Raw genomic sequence first — 20,515 nt, forward strand, 5'->3', positions numbered from 1 at the left:
TTTTCATGTATCATTAATAATGAAAGTTCGTAAGTGTATTTCATTTTTAGGTTGGCAACACCACGTGTAAGTAAAGAGGTTTGGGTCATTAGGCTGTATAACAGTTTATGTGGTCAACTCAATTTTCATTTATGAATAGATTGCATATGAGTATAGGGTTAAGAGCACACTGCAACTTTTAGTCGGCCGATAGTTTGTTTGAGCTCATAAATCAGTATGAAGATGAATGGTAGTACGCACATTACAAAGATCAGGCATTAGGCCGGTTTTGTACCAACTGAAAAGACAGGATCCAGATTTTCTTAAAAAAAATATGGCAACCATCTGTAGAGTTAAGTTAGCTCTTTAACGATTTCCTGGGTACCCATTACTTGAACCAGCTAAGAACCAGAAATTAAATAAAAATAAAAATATGTAGCCTCTCGAGTATGAGGGTGTGGGTTCGATTCCAGGTCAGGCAAGTACCAATGCATCGTTTCTAAATTTGTATGTACTTTCTAAGTATATCTTAGACACCAATGGCTGATAAAAAGGTGAAGGAAAACATCTTGAGGAAACCTGGACTATAGTCTGAAATCACCAACCCGCATTGAGCAAGCGTGGTGATTAATGCTCAATCCTTCTCCGTGTGAGAGGAGGCCTGTGCCCAGCAGTGGGACGATAAAAAGGCAGTAACAGTAACAGTAAAAATATGTAGTAAATAAATGCTTACTTTAATAATAGTCATAGATTCTAACAAAAGAAAAATACCATGAGTCAAGTATAAAACATGTTGGTAATATAGTTTGTTTCATTAACAAACGAAAATTAATCAGCAAAAATGACTAAGCTATTTCCGAGCTATCTGCAGAGTGAATCATTTGTTCTGAACTAATGCTGAAGTGTGTTTAAACATTTTTTCTATTCCTTGAATCTGAATCAACTAATCCTTTGTTTAGCTTGAATTAATTTCTGAGAACCAAATGATGTTTATTTTTGAGGTGTGTGAAATAAAGGTAAATAGATAATTTAAATCTAGTATGTTTCTAATGTATTCTAATACAAGGTGTTGATTTGCATTTGTGCCATAGTTCAGGAGGAGGACATACAATACGTAAATAATCGATTGGAATTACAGTAGATGGGAAATAACTAATATGCACTGCTTTTTTTGTCATTGTAATGTCGTGGTATTTCCGAAGTAATCCAATTTTATGAATGAAATTTATGAGTGATCGTTGCGTATGCTTTGTGTTTGCGTTTGTGTGAGGGTGCAGCACGGTTTTAACACCAGTAACATACGCGTCAAGTCTAAATAAGGCTAGATGAAATTTACGGAATTCCGAAAAAAAATTAAAGAAAAAAAATTACGTACCAATTTTTTTATTGATTTGGGCCGAGAATCATTAGCATAATTACCTCCTTGAATATGGCACGGATGCAAATCAACAGCTTGTATAATAAGTTGGAAAAAAATTTGTTTATACTCTTAAGGCTCCGAAACTACTGAAGCAAACTTTTTCGCTGTTGGAAAGCTAGACTATCTTCAGTAACATAAGCTATATTGTGTCCGAGTACGGAAAGAAGTTCCCCGGAACGCGGGCGAAACCGGGGGGTGACAGCTAGTGTTATATCTGTTCAATTTCCGAGATTTCGAGTTCTGAAAACAAATGCTACTTATATGTAGACAAATGACTATAGTTCGGCCATTCAGAGAATGCGTTCCTGACACGTCGCGATTGAACTGACGACGTAACTACATTCATTGATTATTGATATAATAATGTTGTTTTAATGCTCCTCAATTGTTAAAACGGTAAACAACCAGCAAAAATATTTTTATCGTAACTGCAACGCCATTGCAAAGTTACGTCGTCAGTTCAATCGCGACGTGTCAGGAACGCATTCTCTGAATGGCCGAACTATACTTACCTTATTAAAAAGCACAGATTTCCAATTACCCGCACTACTAACCAGTACAACAACCGAAAAAAAGTTTCAACCTCATTCACAATCTTCCATTCGTTTGAGCGTTCTATTTTTAAATCGTTTTAACTGTCAACTGTCAAACTCGATGACAGATGGCGCGAGGCACGGGCGTAGTAAGGGGATGTTCACACTAGGTGACGGAGAAGGAACCTATTAGATGTTAATTTTATGTGAATATTTATTGGGAACGTTCTTAAATACTCCGATAGCATGATTTCTCCAACATATTGGGTTTGCTATACAGGGTGGCCCATCAATAGGCGTCCAAAAGAACAATTAAGAAGCTCTATGCTAGGGGTATCCGAATCACCCCCATGTATGTTCAGCGCTTTTTTGTACTTTAGGAGCTAGAATTATTTTTATTTTTTTCCGTAATTTTCATTTCAACATTGTTTTTTCTATTTTACCTTTTTTCCCCTAACGTTTACAGATGTTTTTTTTGTGTAATTAATCATCATGATGATCATCATGAGCTATCACCTGAAAATAAGCAGTTTGGCTAAACATTCTAGAACTTACATAAAACTTTATCTGAAGTTCAAAATTACTGTTGTAGTTTGGCGAAAATAAGTATCCTCAACCAACGATAACTTCTTTGTCAGTCTAGCTAGATATTAAAGTGATTGAGTGCCTCGGTAAAACTAGCAAAAAGTACAAAAGCTATCTTAAAATTTAGAATAGATATACACTCTAATAAAGTGTGCTCTAGATCCAATGTAGAATAAAAAGCCTATATTCTTCCACAGATGAGAAACTTCTCATAGCAAAACCCATTAACTTTCAGTCTGACCTCGAGTTCACAGTACTAAAATTACATTACTCTTACTTGGAAATTATTTTCATCATTAAAGTGTATTCCGACAAATATATAATATAAATCTAGGAGTGCAAATCTACTGAAACAGAATATAAATCATAATATGCACACAATCGGTGGATTGCACCATTTCTATAACCGAACCATTTTCGGACGCTAAACTGTAGGTCCCGGCTATCATTGAACATCTTTGGCAGAAGCCATAAGGGAGTATATAAGATATTAACATAAGAGGAGTATATAAGAGAGTACATAAGAGGAGTACGTAAGAGAAGTACATAAGATGAGTACATAAGGGGAGTACAGAAGAGAGTACATAAGCGGAGTACATAAGAGAGTACATAAGAGGAGTATATAAGCGGAGTACATAAGGGGAGTACATACGAGAGTACATAAGTGGAGTACATAAGGGAAGTACATAAGAGAGTACTAAAGTGGAGTACATAAGAGGAGTACCGGGTAACTGTGTTGAGAAGGTCATATGGGCAGTCGCTCCTTGTAAAACACTGGTTCTCAGCTGCATCAGACTGGAAGCCGACCCCAACATAGTTGAGAAAAGGCTAGACAGATGATGAAATCGCCGATTTGGCCAATGGGCGGCAAGTAAGTATACGGCTGGTTATGGTTTGGTTATCGTTAAAGTTTCATGGTGCGAGTGACCGTTAATTACATAATATTATTGCATCCTCATTATACGATCATATTTACGCATTTCATCTCAATCGAAAACCGTGGGTTCATTAACTTGCAAGGATTAATTATAAACAAATATACATATGTACCTACATACTCAGACAGATGAAAATTAAATTGTAAAATCTTGCTATGAAATACACATGAAAGAAAAATGACTATTGTGTGCAACAACAGCGAGATTTGATGATTTCATCTACCTAGTTTTTAATATGCTTATATTAGCTTCACATGTAATTTACTTTGTTGGAGTATCTGCCTCCTCAACCCAATAAACTGAACAATCTGGTACTCCCTTGGTAAGACTGGTTTGTCAGACTTTCTTCTGCCCGTAACGACTGCCAGAGATGTTAAAACATTGATGGTAACCCATCCAAAGACCGAATCTCTAGACCCACCTAAAAAACCGGCCAAGACTCGGACTCGCGCACGTAGGGTTCCGTACCATCCAAACTAATATTCTATATACATATATTTATGGATATCGAGCAAAAATGAGCAAAAAACTCACGTTTGTTGTATGAAAGCCCCCCGAAATATTTATTTTATTCTAGTTTTCAGTATTTGTTGTTATAGCGGCAACAGAAATACATCATCTGTGAAAATTTTAGCTCTCTAACTATCACGGTTCATGAGATACAGCCTGGTAACAGACGGACGGACGGACGGACAGAGGAGCGAAAACAATAGGGTCCCGTTTTACCCTTTGGGTTCGGAACCCTAAAAATCAACTATCTTTTCTAGAAAACCCACTAATAAAAAGTACTTGTTCAAAACACACTATACCTATCTTCCACGGCAAGCTGGCTACAAGTTCGCATCGCGTGACGTCACACCCACCGTGACCCTGAGCAAGCCAGTTTTCTGTAAGTACAATTCTAAGTCCAGGGATTTGCGGCCGTCGACCGAACATATTCCCCACTAAGCGAAAAAGCACGTTCTAGCTATTAAGAACGCGACGCTTACAATTTTAAATATGGCGGCTGGCCGTTTTGACATTTCGTTGACGTTTTTTTTGACGTAAGTAGAAATAAGAGTTGCTTGGTTTTATTTATAGGTAAGTGAATAGTTTATTATGACAAGTTAAGGCTGGGTTTGAGGAATATTAATATTCTATTTTTGTGTGTGGTTTATAGTTTTATCTTGTAAAAGTTGCTCCATTGGTGTATCGTGTAAGAGAGGCCATATTCACAGACAAAATAAATGTCCGTTTTTCTTAAAACAACCGTTTTACTTTGATTCACCTTAAAATTAATAGTAAACAATTATTATAAGTAAACCGATGTTTATGTTGTCAATGAACTTGGGCATACGCATACTTTTTCGAATCGAATATTATACCTGGATTATTGTGATCAACTAATAGCAGCTGGTAGCGATTAGGTAGCAGCTCTATACATGTATTTCGAGGGAATCTATGAGGAATGACAGCGATTCTGACGATCACAGATTATTAGTTGGATAACACACAGTTAAAATCTTAAAACAAGTATAAAACCAGTTTAATTAAACACAGCTGACTTTGACCGTGAATATGTTATGGACCAAGTGATAAATTGGGCAGTATACATAATGCCCGGTCATTATGAAAAATGCCCAATATGAGAGTGCAATTTAATAATAATTATTTAAATAATCAAATTGACCGGGCACTATACATATTGCCCGTGACCTTTTGGGCAAAGTAATACAAACATATTTAATTTCAATTTTTTTTATTGTTATTGCCATTTAATTTAAAATAAACTAAGTATCAAACGCTATGCTAGGACAAGTAGTCCAATTAGGCAGGTCCAACTTCGAGAAAGAGGTCAACCGCCGAATTCAACTCGGCTGGACAGAGTTCGGGAAACTACGCAATGTCTTTTCGTCCGACATGAGGTATGTTCCTCAAGATGAAAGTCTTCAACCAATGTGTGCTACCAGTGATGACTTACGGCACCGAAACGTGGTCACTCACTATCGGCCTCATCTCAAAGCTCAAGTCGCTCAACGAGCTATGGAGAGGGTGTTTCTCTACGTGATCGAATCCGAAATGAGGAGATCCGTAGACGAACTAAAGTCACCGATATAGCCCACCGGATTAGCGAGTTGAAGTGGCAATGGGCAGGCCATATTGCTCGCAGAGCAGATGGTCGTAAAGTGCTGGAGTGGAGACCACGGACTAGTAAGCGCAGCGTAGGACGTCCACCAACGAGGTGGACAGACGACCTTATAAAGGTCGCCGGAAGACGCTGGATGCAGGTCGCCTCCAACAGGTATCTGTGGAGATCTAAGGGGGAGGCTTATGTTCAGCAGTGGACGTCCTATGCCTGAGATGATGAAATATCAAACCACTTTAATAATCAGCCTCATGATTTGGATGAAGGACTTCTGCCTTAAAAATTTACTAGTTTTTGCATTTAAAAGTTAAGGAAAGTCATATTAAAAATATAACAAAAATATTATTCAAAAAACAAAACGTTTACAACAAATCTTTGTTTTTTAGAAATTACTTATTATTACAAAACAAAATAAACTTTTAAGCAATAGACTTATTATTTGTCATAATTAATATCTTCTCTTAATAAAAATAAAACTCAAATGAAAATATCACCGCGTAAAATATAGCTTTTTTATCAAATTGCCCAACTGTCATGTAGCAATATAATAATGCCCGTGCAATGTGATAAATAATGAAGTTAAGATAGTTATTAATCATGTGGCCCGATGAAGCTAGACATTATTCATAATGCTCGGGCATTATTTATAATGCCCGAATTAATCACATGGTCCATAACAAATATACTACAAACCGGCCATTTTAAAAAGGTCGTTTAATTGTATTGGCAGCAATGATATCTTCATACTAATTAACGAGAGGGGTCGCGGACGTCGTGTGTCATCGCTGCCGACAGATATACGGACATTTTGAAATGGAACGGGTTGCTAGTAGGGTGACCAAGCGGGTTGGTAAGCTGTGGACTGTCTTAATGTGGTCGTTTGATGTTTCTTGCGTCATATTTTCTTTGTTCTTCTTTCTTTTACCTTAGAATTTTGTCTCTCATTCTTATTCCATAAGGCCAGATAGTTTGACAACCAGTCTTGTCAAGGGATATTGGGTTGCCAGAGTAAGAGGTGTCGGGTTGCTTGGGAAACTCGGTTGTGGAGGTCAAATAGGCGGTCGCTCTTTGAAAAACAATGGCGTCATCTTACTCATCAGTTTCAAAGCAATAATAGTGCTAAGTATAGTTATTCACCAACATTTACTGACGCATACTCAACCATTTAAAAATAATGGTAAGTAATTGATTAATGCTCAATCCTTCTCCGTGTGAGAGGCCTGTGCCCAGCAGTGGGACGATAAAAAGGCTGTAACGTAATTGAAACACATTTTTCTCACATCGTTACAGATTTCTCAAGCTAGAAACTTGGTAATTGTCGCCAAAAGTTTTGACGGCATAAAGATAGACAGCCTTATTACAAAAAACATCTGTTGAACACTTGTCTAAAAAAAGTGTGGCTGCAAAACGGACCTTAATTCAACGTCATAATTTGTCATTTTTTAGACATATGCTCAGCAGACGTTTAAATTTTTGTGGTACGTTTTATACATATAAGGTTTTGACTTACGTAAAATTGGGAATAATTCCTGGTCACCCCAATCCTGACGCGGACACGAACGCGCTAAACGTTTGAGGAGTTAATTTATCGACTGCCGCCCGTCACGCTTCGGATTTATATTTAAAACTCCAAATACGAGGATGTGAAATACTGTTGTTTGTATATTTCACGTTTGTAGGGTGGAAGGATAGTTTTGGAGTAAAGATAGGGTGGTTTGTGAAGGTTTGGAAGTGTCTGTGAAGAGATAAGTACAACTATTTATATAATATATATAATTCTTAGACTATCTAGATTCTAGCTGGAATCGTCCTGGCTTTTGCGTCTGCCTTATTTTTTGAGATGGGAAATCATCAGATGACAACTTTGTTTGGATCAGGCTTTCCTTTATTGGCAAACACACACTTTAGGTTCCTCCTGAAGCTCTTTATGTAGGGCCACGGTAACTCTTGCAAACAATTCCGCAGCCTCGGTTACGTTTACCTGACGATACTCTTTTGTCAAGCAATCGTCAAAATAAAGTCTAAAATCTTAACTTTATGCAGATGGCAGAAATTAGGTTAAGTCAAGCTGAGGATTGGGCAATATAGTATAGAAATGCAAGGCAATTTAATAAAGAGTTAAGTTTTTTTTGCATAAATAAAATAATTGGGTGAGACTTTAGCGTTTTGGCTAACAACTTCAATTTATTTTTTATTATCAAACAATTATTTAAATCACCATTAACAAACACCATTTCGACCACTAAACTCATAAAACAATAATCAAATTAGAAAAAAGCCTTCCAAAATGGGTTATAACCTAAAAAAACTGGTAGCAATAACAGAAAAAACTGCATAAAACCGCAAACTAACTGCAGCGACCGCGTTCAATCAATTTTTCAGGTTTCAGGTGGCTTGTACTACAAATAGGTAGTAGTGGTTTGTATTTATTGTTTTATGTTTTCCTAGCTGTGCCCCGCGGTTTTACCTGCCTCCTCCAAGAGAAAAAAATCTGACACTGATATAAAGCTACACTCTTCCCGAGTAACGTAGGCTATATTTTATCCCGGTACGGGCAATAATAGTACCTACCCACGGACCGCGTCTTGTATATTATATGACCAGCTTCTGCCAGGCTTCACCCACTTCTCGTTGGAACTACATAATGCACCCACCCGGATAAAAAATAAGTCTGTATGTAATTTTGACAAAAAGGTTCAACTACTGCCAAGTTTCATTTAAATCTGTTCAGTAGTTTTGAAGAGGAAGCGAGACAGACAAAGGTGACTTTCGTTATAATATTATATTAGTTAGGATTATAACTAAAATAGAACTTCAAAGCTGCCACAAACGATTTCTCGAGGGTCTTCATTTCAAAAGATTTTGGTATCACGACTTACTATGGCTTTGCGTGGCTTCAATCAGACGCCCCATAAACGAAGACCTCTAGGGGCTCAAAACTTTGACGTTTGGCCATCTTGGACAACTATATAAATATGTAGGGGTTAAACTAAGAGGTAGTAAAAGGTGCAATAGGGATTTAGTGTGGGTCGCACCATTTAACTATAGCGATAACCGAACCATTTTAAGATGTCAAAACGCTGGTTTGAGCAATGGGCGGCAAGTATACGGCTGGTTATGGTTTGGTTATCGATAATATAGTGGGCTAAGAACAAATTCTATTACATTATATGCTTAGTAGGTATACCTATAAACGCAAAAGTTTGTTTGTACGTATGTATATGAAGTGATGGATGTATAAGTAAACTATTTAATGACTAGAATTTTATATATGGCTTATATGTCAAAATAACATGTGAGCTACTTTTAATCCATATGCGGGAAGGACATTCATTTGAAAGCGTTTAAAACCGGGAGGAAGATAGTAGATAGATAATAATACCTACATGACCCATAACCTAACGCAAACTTTTGATAGCTACAGAAAAAAATCTTGATAAGCTCTATCTTTATATCAAGTACCGATTGCAACCATACAAGCCACAGAAATCTTACAAATCTAGTTTTTACCCTCACATCTCAGCCTAAACATTCCACCGTAATTACAAGGGTTGAAACCGTTAACCACGGAGTAAGGAAGGAAAGCGGAGATGCCAAAATGCAGGTATGTCAGTCGCCTTCTTCTAGCTAAAATACATATAGTGGGCATGACCAAAACGAGCAGTTACGACTGAACTAACGAGGCATTCGGGTTCTTTGGTCTGATTTTTGGTATTACAAAAAATAGTCGGATGCAATGAAGGCGCATAAGAGCGTAAACAGTAACATTCTTCGTGCCCCGCACACCCGCATTTTGGCACACAAATTTCTTAGATTTTCATTATATCACCTTTTTTTTCATGGAAAATCATCAAACGACCCTTCCCGCTGTGGGTGCAGCTTGAGGGAGTGTCAGACTATTACTGACTAAAACCCATCATGTTCCTTAAGAAGAAGTATGTCTCTTTATGTACCAGGGCCGCAGTAACTTGCGCGAACAATCCCGTAGCCGTAGGTTCGTTATGGCACCTCCGCTAGTCATTTGGTTCTCCATGCCGTTAACGCACTCGGGTACATTCGTGAGCGCTCTTCGGGTTAATTATCTAGATAATTGTGGCAGCGTAAGGGTTAAGGTTGTATATCCTAATTATAGACTACGTTTAGAGTTTAGGCTCATTACATGTTGGTGTAGCTTGTATTGCAATGTTTGCGGTGAAAACAGAATCGAGGCTTATTTTCTTTGGCTATGAAACTGCCGCTGGGGTCGATCGACACTTGTCGGTCTGTGTGTGTGACCAGCTAACAAAATCATGACGAGTTCCTCCGTGTTTCCGAGGGCACGTTAAATTGGTGGTCTAGGCTGTCATTTGAACCTCTTTGGCAGGCGTAACGGGTAGTCAAAAGGTCAGACAACCAGTCTGTCCAAGGGGTATCGGGTTCCCCGGGGTACTGGATTGAATATGTCAGAAAGATTTCATCCTGTAGGTATACCCTAATCATTTCCAGGACGACTGGTAAAAGTCAGAGTCTTACTGAATAATATCCTATTCCTGTTTCTTCAATACCCCATTACAGCATCAGTCTATAAAGCAACCCAGAATTAATCGCCACACCACCTGCCTGAACTCTTCGTACAACAAAAGCGTTATAACTACAAATCTAAAGTAGGTACAGCACATCAGTCTAAAGACGCAAGTCCAATAGAAAGTGTGGAAACATAAATTAGAAATCCTCTTTTTTTCCTATGCACTTCACGTAGGGTAATTTAAAACGCATTAAAAGCAGGGGGAACGCTTTGTTATGATAACTATACTTTAATGGCACGTTTTGTGGTACGGTACAAAATATTTAAGGGATTTTTAAAAACATGGTGGGATTATGCAAGTTTTGTATCTGGATTGAAGGTTCCTAAATGATATAGGATTAAAGAATCGACTGTACTTATACTAAATTTGAATAGGCACTTATCTAAAGGTAAACAATATTGATATAACTTTTTACACACATATATTAAACTAATGATCAACTGCTCAAATGGTAAGATATTTAGTATTTACAACATAAATAAAATACCTACGTACTATTTACAGAAAAAAAAGTATGTAACAATAAATCATCATCAGCCTATCGCAGTCCACTGCTGGACATAGGCCTCTCCAAGTGCACGCCACTGAGATCGATTTTCGGCTTCTCGCATCCAGCTCCTGCCAGCCGCCTTGCGCAAGTCATCACTCCACCGTGCCTGAGGACGTCCTACACTACGTTTGCCGAGGCGTGGTCTCCACTCCAGAACTCGTTTACCCCAACGGTTATCGGTTCTTCGGCTAATATGGCCAGCCCACTGCCACTTCAGCTTGCTGATTCGGTGGGCTATGTCGATGACCTTGGTTCTCTGACGGATTACCTCATTTCTGATGCGATCCCTCAGAGAAATGCCGAGCATAGCCCTTTCCATAGCCCGCTGAGCGACTTTAAACTTGTGAACCAGCCGCACCGACAGTGTCCACGTTTCGGCTCCGTAAGTCATGACAGGTAGGACGCACTGATTGAAGACTTTTGTCTTTAGGCACTGTGGGATCGACGATGTTAGGACTCGACGTAGCTTCCCAAATGCAGCCCAACCCAACTGAATTCTCCTATTCACCTCGTCCTCAAAGTTGTTTCTACCTAACTGCAATGTCTGCCCGAGGTAAACATATTTCCGAACAACTTCGAGAACGGCGCCGTGTATCGCTATCGGTTCCGGTAGAACATGTTCATTGAACATGACCTTGGTTTTGTCCAAGTTCATCCGTAGGCCGATGCGTAGAGAAGATTCAGCCAGGTCGTTCAGCATCTGTTGTAGGTCCTGCAGCGTTTCCGCCATGATGACGATATCGTCGGCAAATCGCAAGTGAGAGATGTGTTCGCCATTGATGTTGATGCCGCGTCCTTTCCAGTTCAGCGTCTTGAACATATCCTCCATTGCATTAGTGAACAGTTTCGGGGAAATAACATCCCCTTGTCTCACTCCTCGATGCAACGGTATGGGCCTTGTTTGCTGATTCTGTACTTGGACGGACATTGTAGCGGCTTCGTAGAGACATCTCATCACTTGGATGTATCGCCAATCTACTTGACAACGCTGCAGGGACTCCAGAACAGACCAGATTTCAACCGAGTCAAAGGCCTTCTCATAGTCCACAAATGCTAGACACAGGGGCTGATTATACTCTTCGGTCTTCTGTATAATCTGCCGCACTGTGTGGATGTGGTCTATGGTGCCGTATCCGCTCCGAAACCCAGCCTGCTCCGGTGGTTGGAATTCGTCGAGTCTTCGCGCAAGTCGGTTCGTGATCACTCTTGAGAACAGCTTATAGACGTGGCTTAGGAGGGAAATGGGTCGATGGATCATGACGAACAAGAAGCACATATTCAGAGACGTCTCCGTGATCAATAGGTTTAATACCGGGAGCGATCACCGACTTGTCCGAGGCTCTCTGAATATCAACTTCAAGGCCGAACGTTTCCGTCTGATGAAGGCCAGGCTCCGACCAACACTGCTCCAAACCATGACAGGATCTGAAACGTTCCAGTCACATTTGGAGAACCGATTTGCCGCCGTGGAAACCACAACAGACGTTAACCAGAACCACGAATATGTGGTTCGGATCCTCAGGGAGGAAGGTTCGAGATTCTGTAACATGCAGCGTAAGGGCAAGAAATCAAAGCTTTCGGAAGAGACATTAGGACTTATGAAGAAACGACGTGAAAACCCGCCTGTCACTTCGTCAGCTAAGCGAGCTCTAAACCAAGAGATCAACAAGCACGTACGACGCGACCTCCGGTGCTCCAATACTCTTGCCATTGAAAGAGCAATTGAGCTGAATCGGGGGTCAAAGGTGTTCGTACAATCTCTTGGAAGAAGCCACTTGACGAAGCTGACCACAGCAAGCGGAGAAGTCGTTTCTTCGGTGCCGGCAGTCCTTTCGGAAGTGGAAAATTTCTATGGCCGGTTATACGCATCGCATGCATCCCGACCTGATCCCGGAAATGAGGATTCTAGGGCCACATTAACACGCCATTTCACCGAAGACCTGCCAGAAGTCAGCAGTGGCGAAATCGAGATCGCTCTGAGACAGCTCAAAAATGGAAAAGCCCCTGGCGAGGATGGCATTACAACAGAGCTACTAAAAGCAGGAGGAAAGCCCGTACTGGGGGAGCTCCAGAAGCTTTTTAATGCCGTCCTGTTTGAAGGGAGAACTCCAGAGGCGTGGAGTAGGAGTGTTGTCGTCCTGTTCTTCAAAAAGGGAGACAAAACCCAGTAACAATAAATAAAAAATAACAATTAAAATAATGATCGATAAGGTAACTTAACCGCATTGCATTTTTAAACTGGAGAATTTAAGATTGCTTACATTATTTTAAGTGACTGAAATGGAGTACATATTTACTGGTATTATAAGTACAGTCGATCGAAAATGTAACATAACATTACAACACGACCGTATACAATTAGCGCACTCCAAAAAGAACTGGTCAAACTCCAAATACCCGTCTTATTACACCTAAATTAATTCTTAAAAAAGAAGAAAAAAACCCAACTTAAGCGATATGAAATAATATGTAATTGTACACGAACCCGTCGTGTCGGAATGTCCAATTTATTTTATTACACTACACCACGGAGGAAGGAAAGATAGCGGAGATGTTATAAGGAAGGAAGGTCAGGCGCCTTCTTATAGGTCAATTAACGTACGGCAGGCGTCATCAGTAACTAGAACTAACGAAGCGATCGATAAGAGCTAATCTGTCAAAGATTGGTCTTGATTGAGTTAATTCTATAATAGAAGGCATGTAAGGGCGAAGATAGTATAGTTATCGGCACGGATATTGAGCTCTCGGCGGAAGAGTGGGGAACGCTTTGCGCACTGTACACATAAGGCAATTAACCAATAAATCGCTTCTGCGCAGGTGAAGGTCAGGGCTCAATATCCGTGCTGATAACTATAACGTCCTCGTCCCCCTCGCACCCGCATGTTGTCGCGCTACTTTCTTAGGAGATTTTGCGTTATGACATCTCCGCTAGTCATTTTGTTCTCCGTGTTTACAAGGTTTACAAGCGTCTATAGAATTTATTATGTGATGGGTGGCCCGTTTTTTTGGGCTGTAGTGTAATGAGAGGTGTTTATTGGCTATTAGAGATTTTTAGTTTTTAAAAGGTTTCTTTGGTTTATTGTTAGAGAACAAGTAAGTTAAGGGTACCCTTCATTTCAAGGACTTTTGTTTACAATTGAAATAATGGCCTCATATGGGTTTTTGTACATGTTTTTTCAATGTACTGTCCAATTACAATACCTGCTTTGAAAATTGTCTGGCAATGTAACGTTAACAAGTTCATTTTTGTTTTATACAAATGCGTTTGAAATTGACGCATGTAACCAGCATTAAAGACGCATTTTTTTCCAATTTAATATTATGATTTACGTGTTGTACCTACTGTGTAATAATTTGCAAAATGAAATCTGTGTAAATGACGTTTAAGTATACAAAAACATCGCTTTCATACTGGCAAAGTTTTCGCGCGTAGCAAAACCGAGTGTATACGGGTCAATATTCTGAGCCGGAAAAATCTATCGTCAACTTAACATCAGTAGTTGTCATTGTTTGATGAAAAATCCGCTGTTAGTAACGCAATAAACAATAAAAAAAACTTACCATAAGAAGAATAAACAGCCAACATTAGCAGCAAGCAGATTCTGGCGATCACCACGCCCATTTTCACACGAAACATATTCAAAATGGCGCCCATAGCAACACAAGATGGCCGACTATCTAAACTTAACACTCGATATTACATAATACTGATATTAAATTTAATATTCTATTCGTAGGTCGAGTTTTTGATGTAGATTTGAACTTTCTTGATTTTGAAATCATTCGCGGGTCGATACGCGATCTGAAAATAAAGAAAAAGAGATATTAGTTATGTGTAATGTTAGCAATCTAGCAATCTACATTTTAATTAAAAATAGACATCTTTTGCTTTTGGGAATCAAATAGATAAGTAGATGAATGTTAAAAAAAACAACATATCGAGTATGTTTATACAGTATTGTACACGAAAACATCTTACAAGATAAAAATATATTACCAATTTTAGGGGAGGCGAAGTATCAAATTGAAGCTACTGAGAGATCAATAGATAACCCACCTTATCATATTATGTAATGTGTATTTTAAAAGTTTTTTAAAGTTAATAAAACAATTCGATTCCCAAACTACGTGAACCGGGGGGGGAGGGGGCAAGTCCGATTCGCACTTGCCGGTTTAAATTTTATCTAGTGTTAAACGTCTCCGATATGCATAAAATTTCAAAGAAGAGCGCAAAATTAAGTCTAAACAAAATCAACTGAAACTGGGGAATACCATATTTTGAAACAAAGAGTCAAAAGTCATATCTATCAATACCAATGTAATAAAAGAGTAAACATTTTTTTGTTTTTACTGAACCGACATGAAAAATGCTTTCACTGTTGTAAAACTACACATTCCCGAGTAATATAGTAATATTTCGTCAGGGCAGGCCTCCTCTCACATGGAGAAGGATTGAGCGTTGAGACTCGTTCGAGTGAAATTGCGGGAAAACACCTAGTAATATTATAAGTGGAGAAACTATGCAAAGTAAGACTAGTGCAAATGATGCTTCTTAAAGTGGTCACCTATCCTATGATTGACCGCAGTGTGCTTATCTTCTACCTGCTACTTCCTCAGCCCCAAAAACATATTTATCGATTAACACAATATATACCACGGGGGTACTACTACATCACTACATAGTATAAGACAAATTCACTATTTCTGTCCCTATGTCCCTTTGTATGCTTAAATCTTCAAAACTACGCAACCGATTTTTATGCGGTTTTTTAATAGATAGAGTGATTGAAGAGGAAGGTTTTTATGTATAGTAACATCCATTAAATTATGGGGAAATACTGATATCCCATGCGATGCCGGGACGGTTCGCTAGTATTCTACTATACTTCATAATAAGTCATAGCGTTAACAATAAGGGGTGAATTATGCCCATTATCCCCTACGTGGACAGTGCATTAGAGTGGTATCGGGTTACTTACCCCTAGTGACGTTAATGACAACGTCAAGATCACAGGAATGGAGGATACGTCAAAGATTTCGTAATAAGGATCGGGATGTTATAATTTTGGTCCTTTTGGACCCATTAACGGTGCTTTCTTACCTGGTGTTTCAAATATGGTATGAGATTTTTCATGCATTTTTTTTTATTACGTAGTTACTGTATTTTACTACAGAAATTATTTTTATTCTTGCAAGGATAAGCAGGGTTTATTAAAGTCACATTTTTACTTATACCTACAATACTTGATTCATCCTCCGAGCCTTTTTCCCAATCATGTTGGGGTCGGCTTCCAGTCTAACCGGATTCAGCTGAGTACCAGTGCTTTACAAGAAGCGACTGCCTATCTGACCTCCTCAACCCAGTTACCCGGGCAACCCGATACCCCTTGGTTAGACTGGTGTCAGACTTACTGGCTTCTGACTACCCGTAACGACTGCCAAGGATGTTCAATGCCAGCCGGGACCTACAGTTTAACGTGCTATCCGAAACACAGCCAATGGTGTCTAAGATATACTTAGAAAGTACATACAAACTTAGAAAAGTTGCATTGGTACTTGCCTGACCTGGGATCGAACCCGCGCCCTCATACTTGAGAGGTTGGTCCTTTACCCACTAGGCCACCACGACTTTTTTCCCTACAATTCTTGATTATTAGGTTTTAAAACTTTCACTTACAAGATAATATCTATAGATGCTGAAAATAAAGAAGAAAGAGCTGAAAAAAGTTCTAAAACTCTTTTCACTACAAATTCTAGAATATCTAAGCTTGCCTTAAGCAACACCTTTTTCTACTCCGATGGTTCAGTGACTCATTTCAAAATCGACACACACATGTGTGTATTGTATGTTATGTATGGTAACACACACATATGTAAGACCATATTTCATACTTCACCATTACGAAGACTCACCCTCAAACCCCTGGATGTACTAATGCAGTAACTAATTATTGCACTTTGTGCGAGTATTTTTGTTCCACAGGCCCGCGGGCTATGCGAGAGAACCAAGAGCCGTTTACGTTACTCTTACCAAATAAACAGACAAAAAAATCCTCTTTATTATACATATTAGTATAGTTTAGATGGTCATCCGTCTCGTTGGTCAGGCCGAAATAGCTTTGTGGGTTTTAGAAACTTAGACAAAGCAGCCTGGAGCTTGGAAGTTGGTGATTAATACACCCGTGCATCGGAGAGTACGTAAATGTCGGTCCTGCGCCTGATCTCTCTCCGGTCGTGTCGGATTGCCGTCCCATCGGGCTATGAGAGCGAAGGAATAGCAAGTGCACCTGTGTCCTCGCAAATGCTTGTGCACTATGATATGTCCTGCGCAGTTGGCTGATTTTATATTTCATACTTCACCATTACGAAGAACCCCTGGATGTATTAATGCAGAGTAACTAATTATTGCACTTTGTACGAGTATTTTTGTTCCGCAGGCCCGCGGGCTATGCGAGAGAACCAAGAGCCGTTTTACGTTGCTTCTACAAATTAAATGTTTAACAAAGCGTAAAATGTGGATTGCAGTTGTGATTGTAATAGTAAAGTATTATTTTTTTTAAGTTTTTTTTTCAGTCATTAGGTTTAAAGAGAGTTTTCTTTTGTGACTAAGGAGGTACGCCCGTTGAGACGTAAATATGACTTTAAATAGCTTATTGTAAGTCAGATAAAAAAACTTTTTTAGAAAAAAAAAAACAAAAAAACAGAAACCGACTTCACAAAACATTGAAAGGGACCAAATAAAACTTTTCACATGGTCTTTATTTTATATTTTTGGTTCCATTATTATAAATACCTAAAGTGGCAATTATATCCACAATTGTGGAGCAAAGACAAAAAAAATGACGAAAATCTCCTCCTTTAATAATGAGTAAGAAATACAGTAATATCCAAGTTGATGGAATCTGTGATGAATTCATTAAAAAAATCCAAATATCGTACGATGTACGTATGCTGTATCGTATAATGGTAGTACTTTCACGCCAATACTTTTACCCAGTTGAAGGAAGTGGTTCTCCATGAACGTTCTATAAATACTCTCCCTTTAAAGTTTGGTATTCACGTTATATTTTTTATTAATAAGGGTAAGCAATTTAAGATATAGTCTTAAGAATCTTAGATTTAAACTGTCTCAAAAAACATCTTTAAAGATTATAAAAATAACACCTACTAGGTTTTCATTCTTTCTTAAAAAATTACAACAAAAACGCTTAACGTAAGCAACTGGAAACATAATACAATTTGCTTGAACAAATTACAAAATAAATAAAATGCCCTCTAGGCAGATGTGGGATGCGTAAGTCGAAAAAATTTAAAAAACATAAAAAAAATAATAATAATAAAGTTAGATAATTAATCCGGGTTCACTAGCGCTGAACTAACTTCATTAATTTTTGGCTGGATTCGACTAAAATAAACTTTTCCTGTGATCATTCTAGCGTTGTAATTCGGTGTAAAAAATAAAAATAATTACTTTTTTTTCGAAAAGTGAGGAGTGCTTTTGCCAGAAATTAGTTCGTAATGAATAATCAAAGTTGTTTCATTTACTTAATCTTGGAACATCGCTCTTGAGTAAATATTTTAATCAAATTATAATTTCATTAATAACGGTCTTATTATCTTAATAGTTTCTATAACAATGGTAATTTCTCACAGAGCTTAATTGTACCCGTATACTGCAGACTTAACGGCAACAGTCCGAAGGTCGGCTATTTTGTTTTAAAAGTAAATCTTGATTCCAATCTAAGTTTTCAGCTGGTCTGATACCGGCTAAATACCTGATCTTTGTAATTTGCATACTATCGGCCGGCTAAAAGTTTACGGTCTACGGGTACTCTTATGATGAATCAGAGCCAACTAGTAGAAACAATATTTTTCCACATTAAAATTCTATTCTGCGTGGTAACAATGTGACTCGATGTAGTCAAAATTTTAGGTTTACATATTTTAGAAACTTGTACAACAAGTACCGACCTTCGCAGAAACCGAAACTTACATTTTTAATAACGACGACAAAAAACATTGACAACATTTTATCTAGATTCCTTTACGTGCCCTTAAGCTAAAACGTCCCAATTCTTAATTAAATAAGCCAAACAGCCAAAATTCTTAGAAAGGCCCACTACCAACAGTAAAAAACCTTGTAACAACTAAATAGAAAAAAATAGAATTACAACCTTTTTTCAAATCTACAATGACAGGCATGTTAGAAAATGTCTTGAGGATATAAATTGTGAGTTTTTAGAGATAAAAATATGAGAGAAAAATGGTGGTTTAATGTCAATAATATGGCTGGTTCGCTATTACATGACCACAGCCGTATTTCGCCGTAGGGCAGTCTGGTCGGACCTTTAATGTACAACTAAAATCTATTGCGAGGGAACAAACAGACTGTGTGTAATGAGGATTAAGATTATTTTCATTTAGACATGTTTTTATATGGAAAAAACTTGCCTACGGTTTCACTCGTATTTTGGGGGAACTATGTATTCAATCCTCATACCAGGATCAAAAGTAGCTTATAATCTTTATACCAATTTCGATCGATTCAATAGTTTGACTGCAAACACGCGTTTGGCCAAAAAAAAACCTTAGGATAATAGTAATAAATAAAAACAGCAACGTGATCATGAAACTTTGACACTAGACATCCTAACTTAACGGAAAAGAAATGATAATTTCTACTCTCCGTCTTCTGCTAATATTTTGGGTATTTATCTTACTGAAACTTTCAACTATGAAAATTAACGGTTGTAAGGGAGTGTCAGACTCTTACTGACTAAAACCCATCATGTTCCTTCTTTAGCCCTTTATGTACCAGGGCCGCGGTAACTCGCGCGAACAATCCCACAGCCCATGTACTATACCCATTTCACAAATAAACACTCTTCTCTCTTTACAACTGTAAATACCTAAAGTTTAAAGTAATAAAAACATTACAAGAAGACACGAGACATCGTCGCGTCTGTTTGTCAGGCGAATGATTAATGCGTTCGGCGGCCATTTTGTTTCTTTTTCCCGCCTTTGCAGTCGGCGACTTTCATCATGGCAAGATGTTCAGTTAGTCTAATTGTGTGAATTAGTCTTATATTTAATGGTGGTAATAAGTAAATTATGTGGGTTTGTTTTGGTCATAAAGTTTGTCAAAGAATATTAAGAATTCTTTAGCGATTTTCTGTATATTTCTAAGCGGAAAACTAGCAAGTTCATTATGATAGCTTGAATCTTGAGCACTAGAATATTTGAGCTGTGGTTCCTTGAGAGCCACTATTGTATAAATGACATTTATCTTACTGAGACATTATTTAATCGACCAAATGAAGAATTAGTGTTAAAAAAAGATTATATTGTTGCGTCTTATCAAATAATGTTGTACCTACTTTTATGTAATGCTCTGCTGAACAAAAGTTTGGTACGATTTGGTTCCTATGCCAGTTCACGGGTTACTGATGAATGACTTATAGGTAAACTATAACTTTTGCTTTCACAGGTCTCAAATAGCAACATTTGGCAGAATTTATGAACATCCTTCATCATAAATACCTCAGGAAATAGCTAGTTTATCTACTTAATAAGGAATAACTTAGCTTCAAGACACAATACTACCTTCCAAGAACATTCACAATAATAACTTTACTTAGAACAAAGTTAAAATGGAACTTTAAAATCTAAACATTGTCCCCTCTGTTTATTTGTCGGTTACTGTGTTTGAAGTATGACAGCAATATGAATGAATTAATGCTTCGTTCGTGGAAAGCGTAACTGTTAAGTTTAACTAACGGGTTCTTTTTTAACTGAGAAGGAATTGTTGAGGTTTAGTTGA

General features: G+C 38.1%; 1 protein-coding gene across 1 annotated transcript in view; it reads right to left on the reverse strand.

The window, feature by feature from the left end:
- Window positions 1–20,515, reverse strand: part of LOC124643616 — a 190,226-nt gene that overhangs the window by 153,632 nt on the left and 16,079 nt on the right. Inside the window, exon 2 of the mRNA XM_047182630.1 lies at window positions 14,257–14,497. Coding sequence (XP_047038586.1) covers window positions 14,257–14,350 — 94 coding nt within the window. The 5' untranslated portion in view covers window positions 14,351–14,497. The remainder of the gene's footprint in view (window positions 1–14,256; window positions 14,498–20,515) is intronic.

Source organism: Helicoverpa zea, chromosome 28, assembly GCF_022581195.2.
Source record: "Helicoverpa zea isolate HzStark_Cry1AcR chromosome 28, ilHelZeax1.1, whole genome shotgun sequence".
Lineage (NCBI taxonomy): Eukaryota > Metazoa > Arthropoda > Insecta > Lepidoptera > Noctuidae > Helicoverpa > Helicoverpa zea.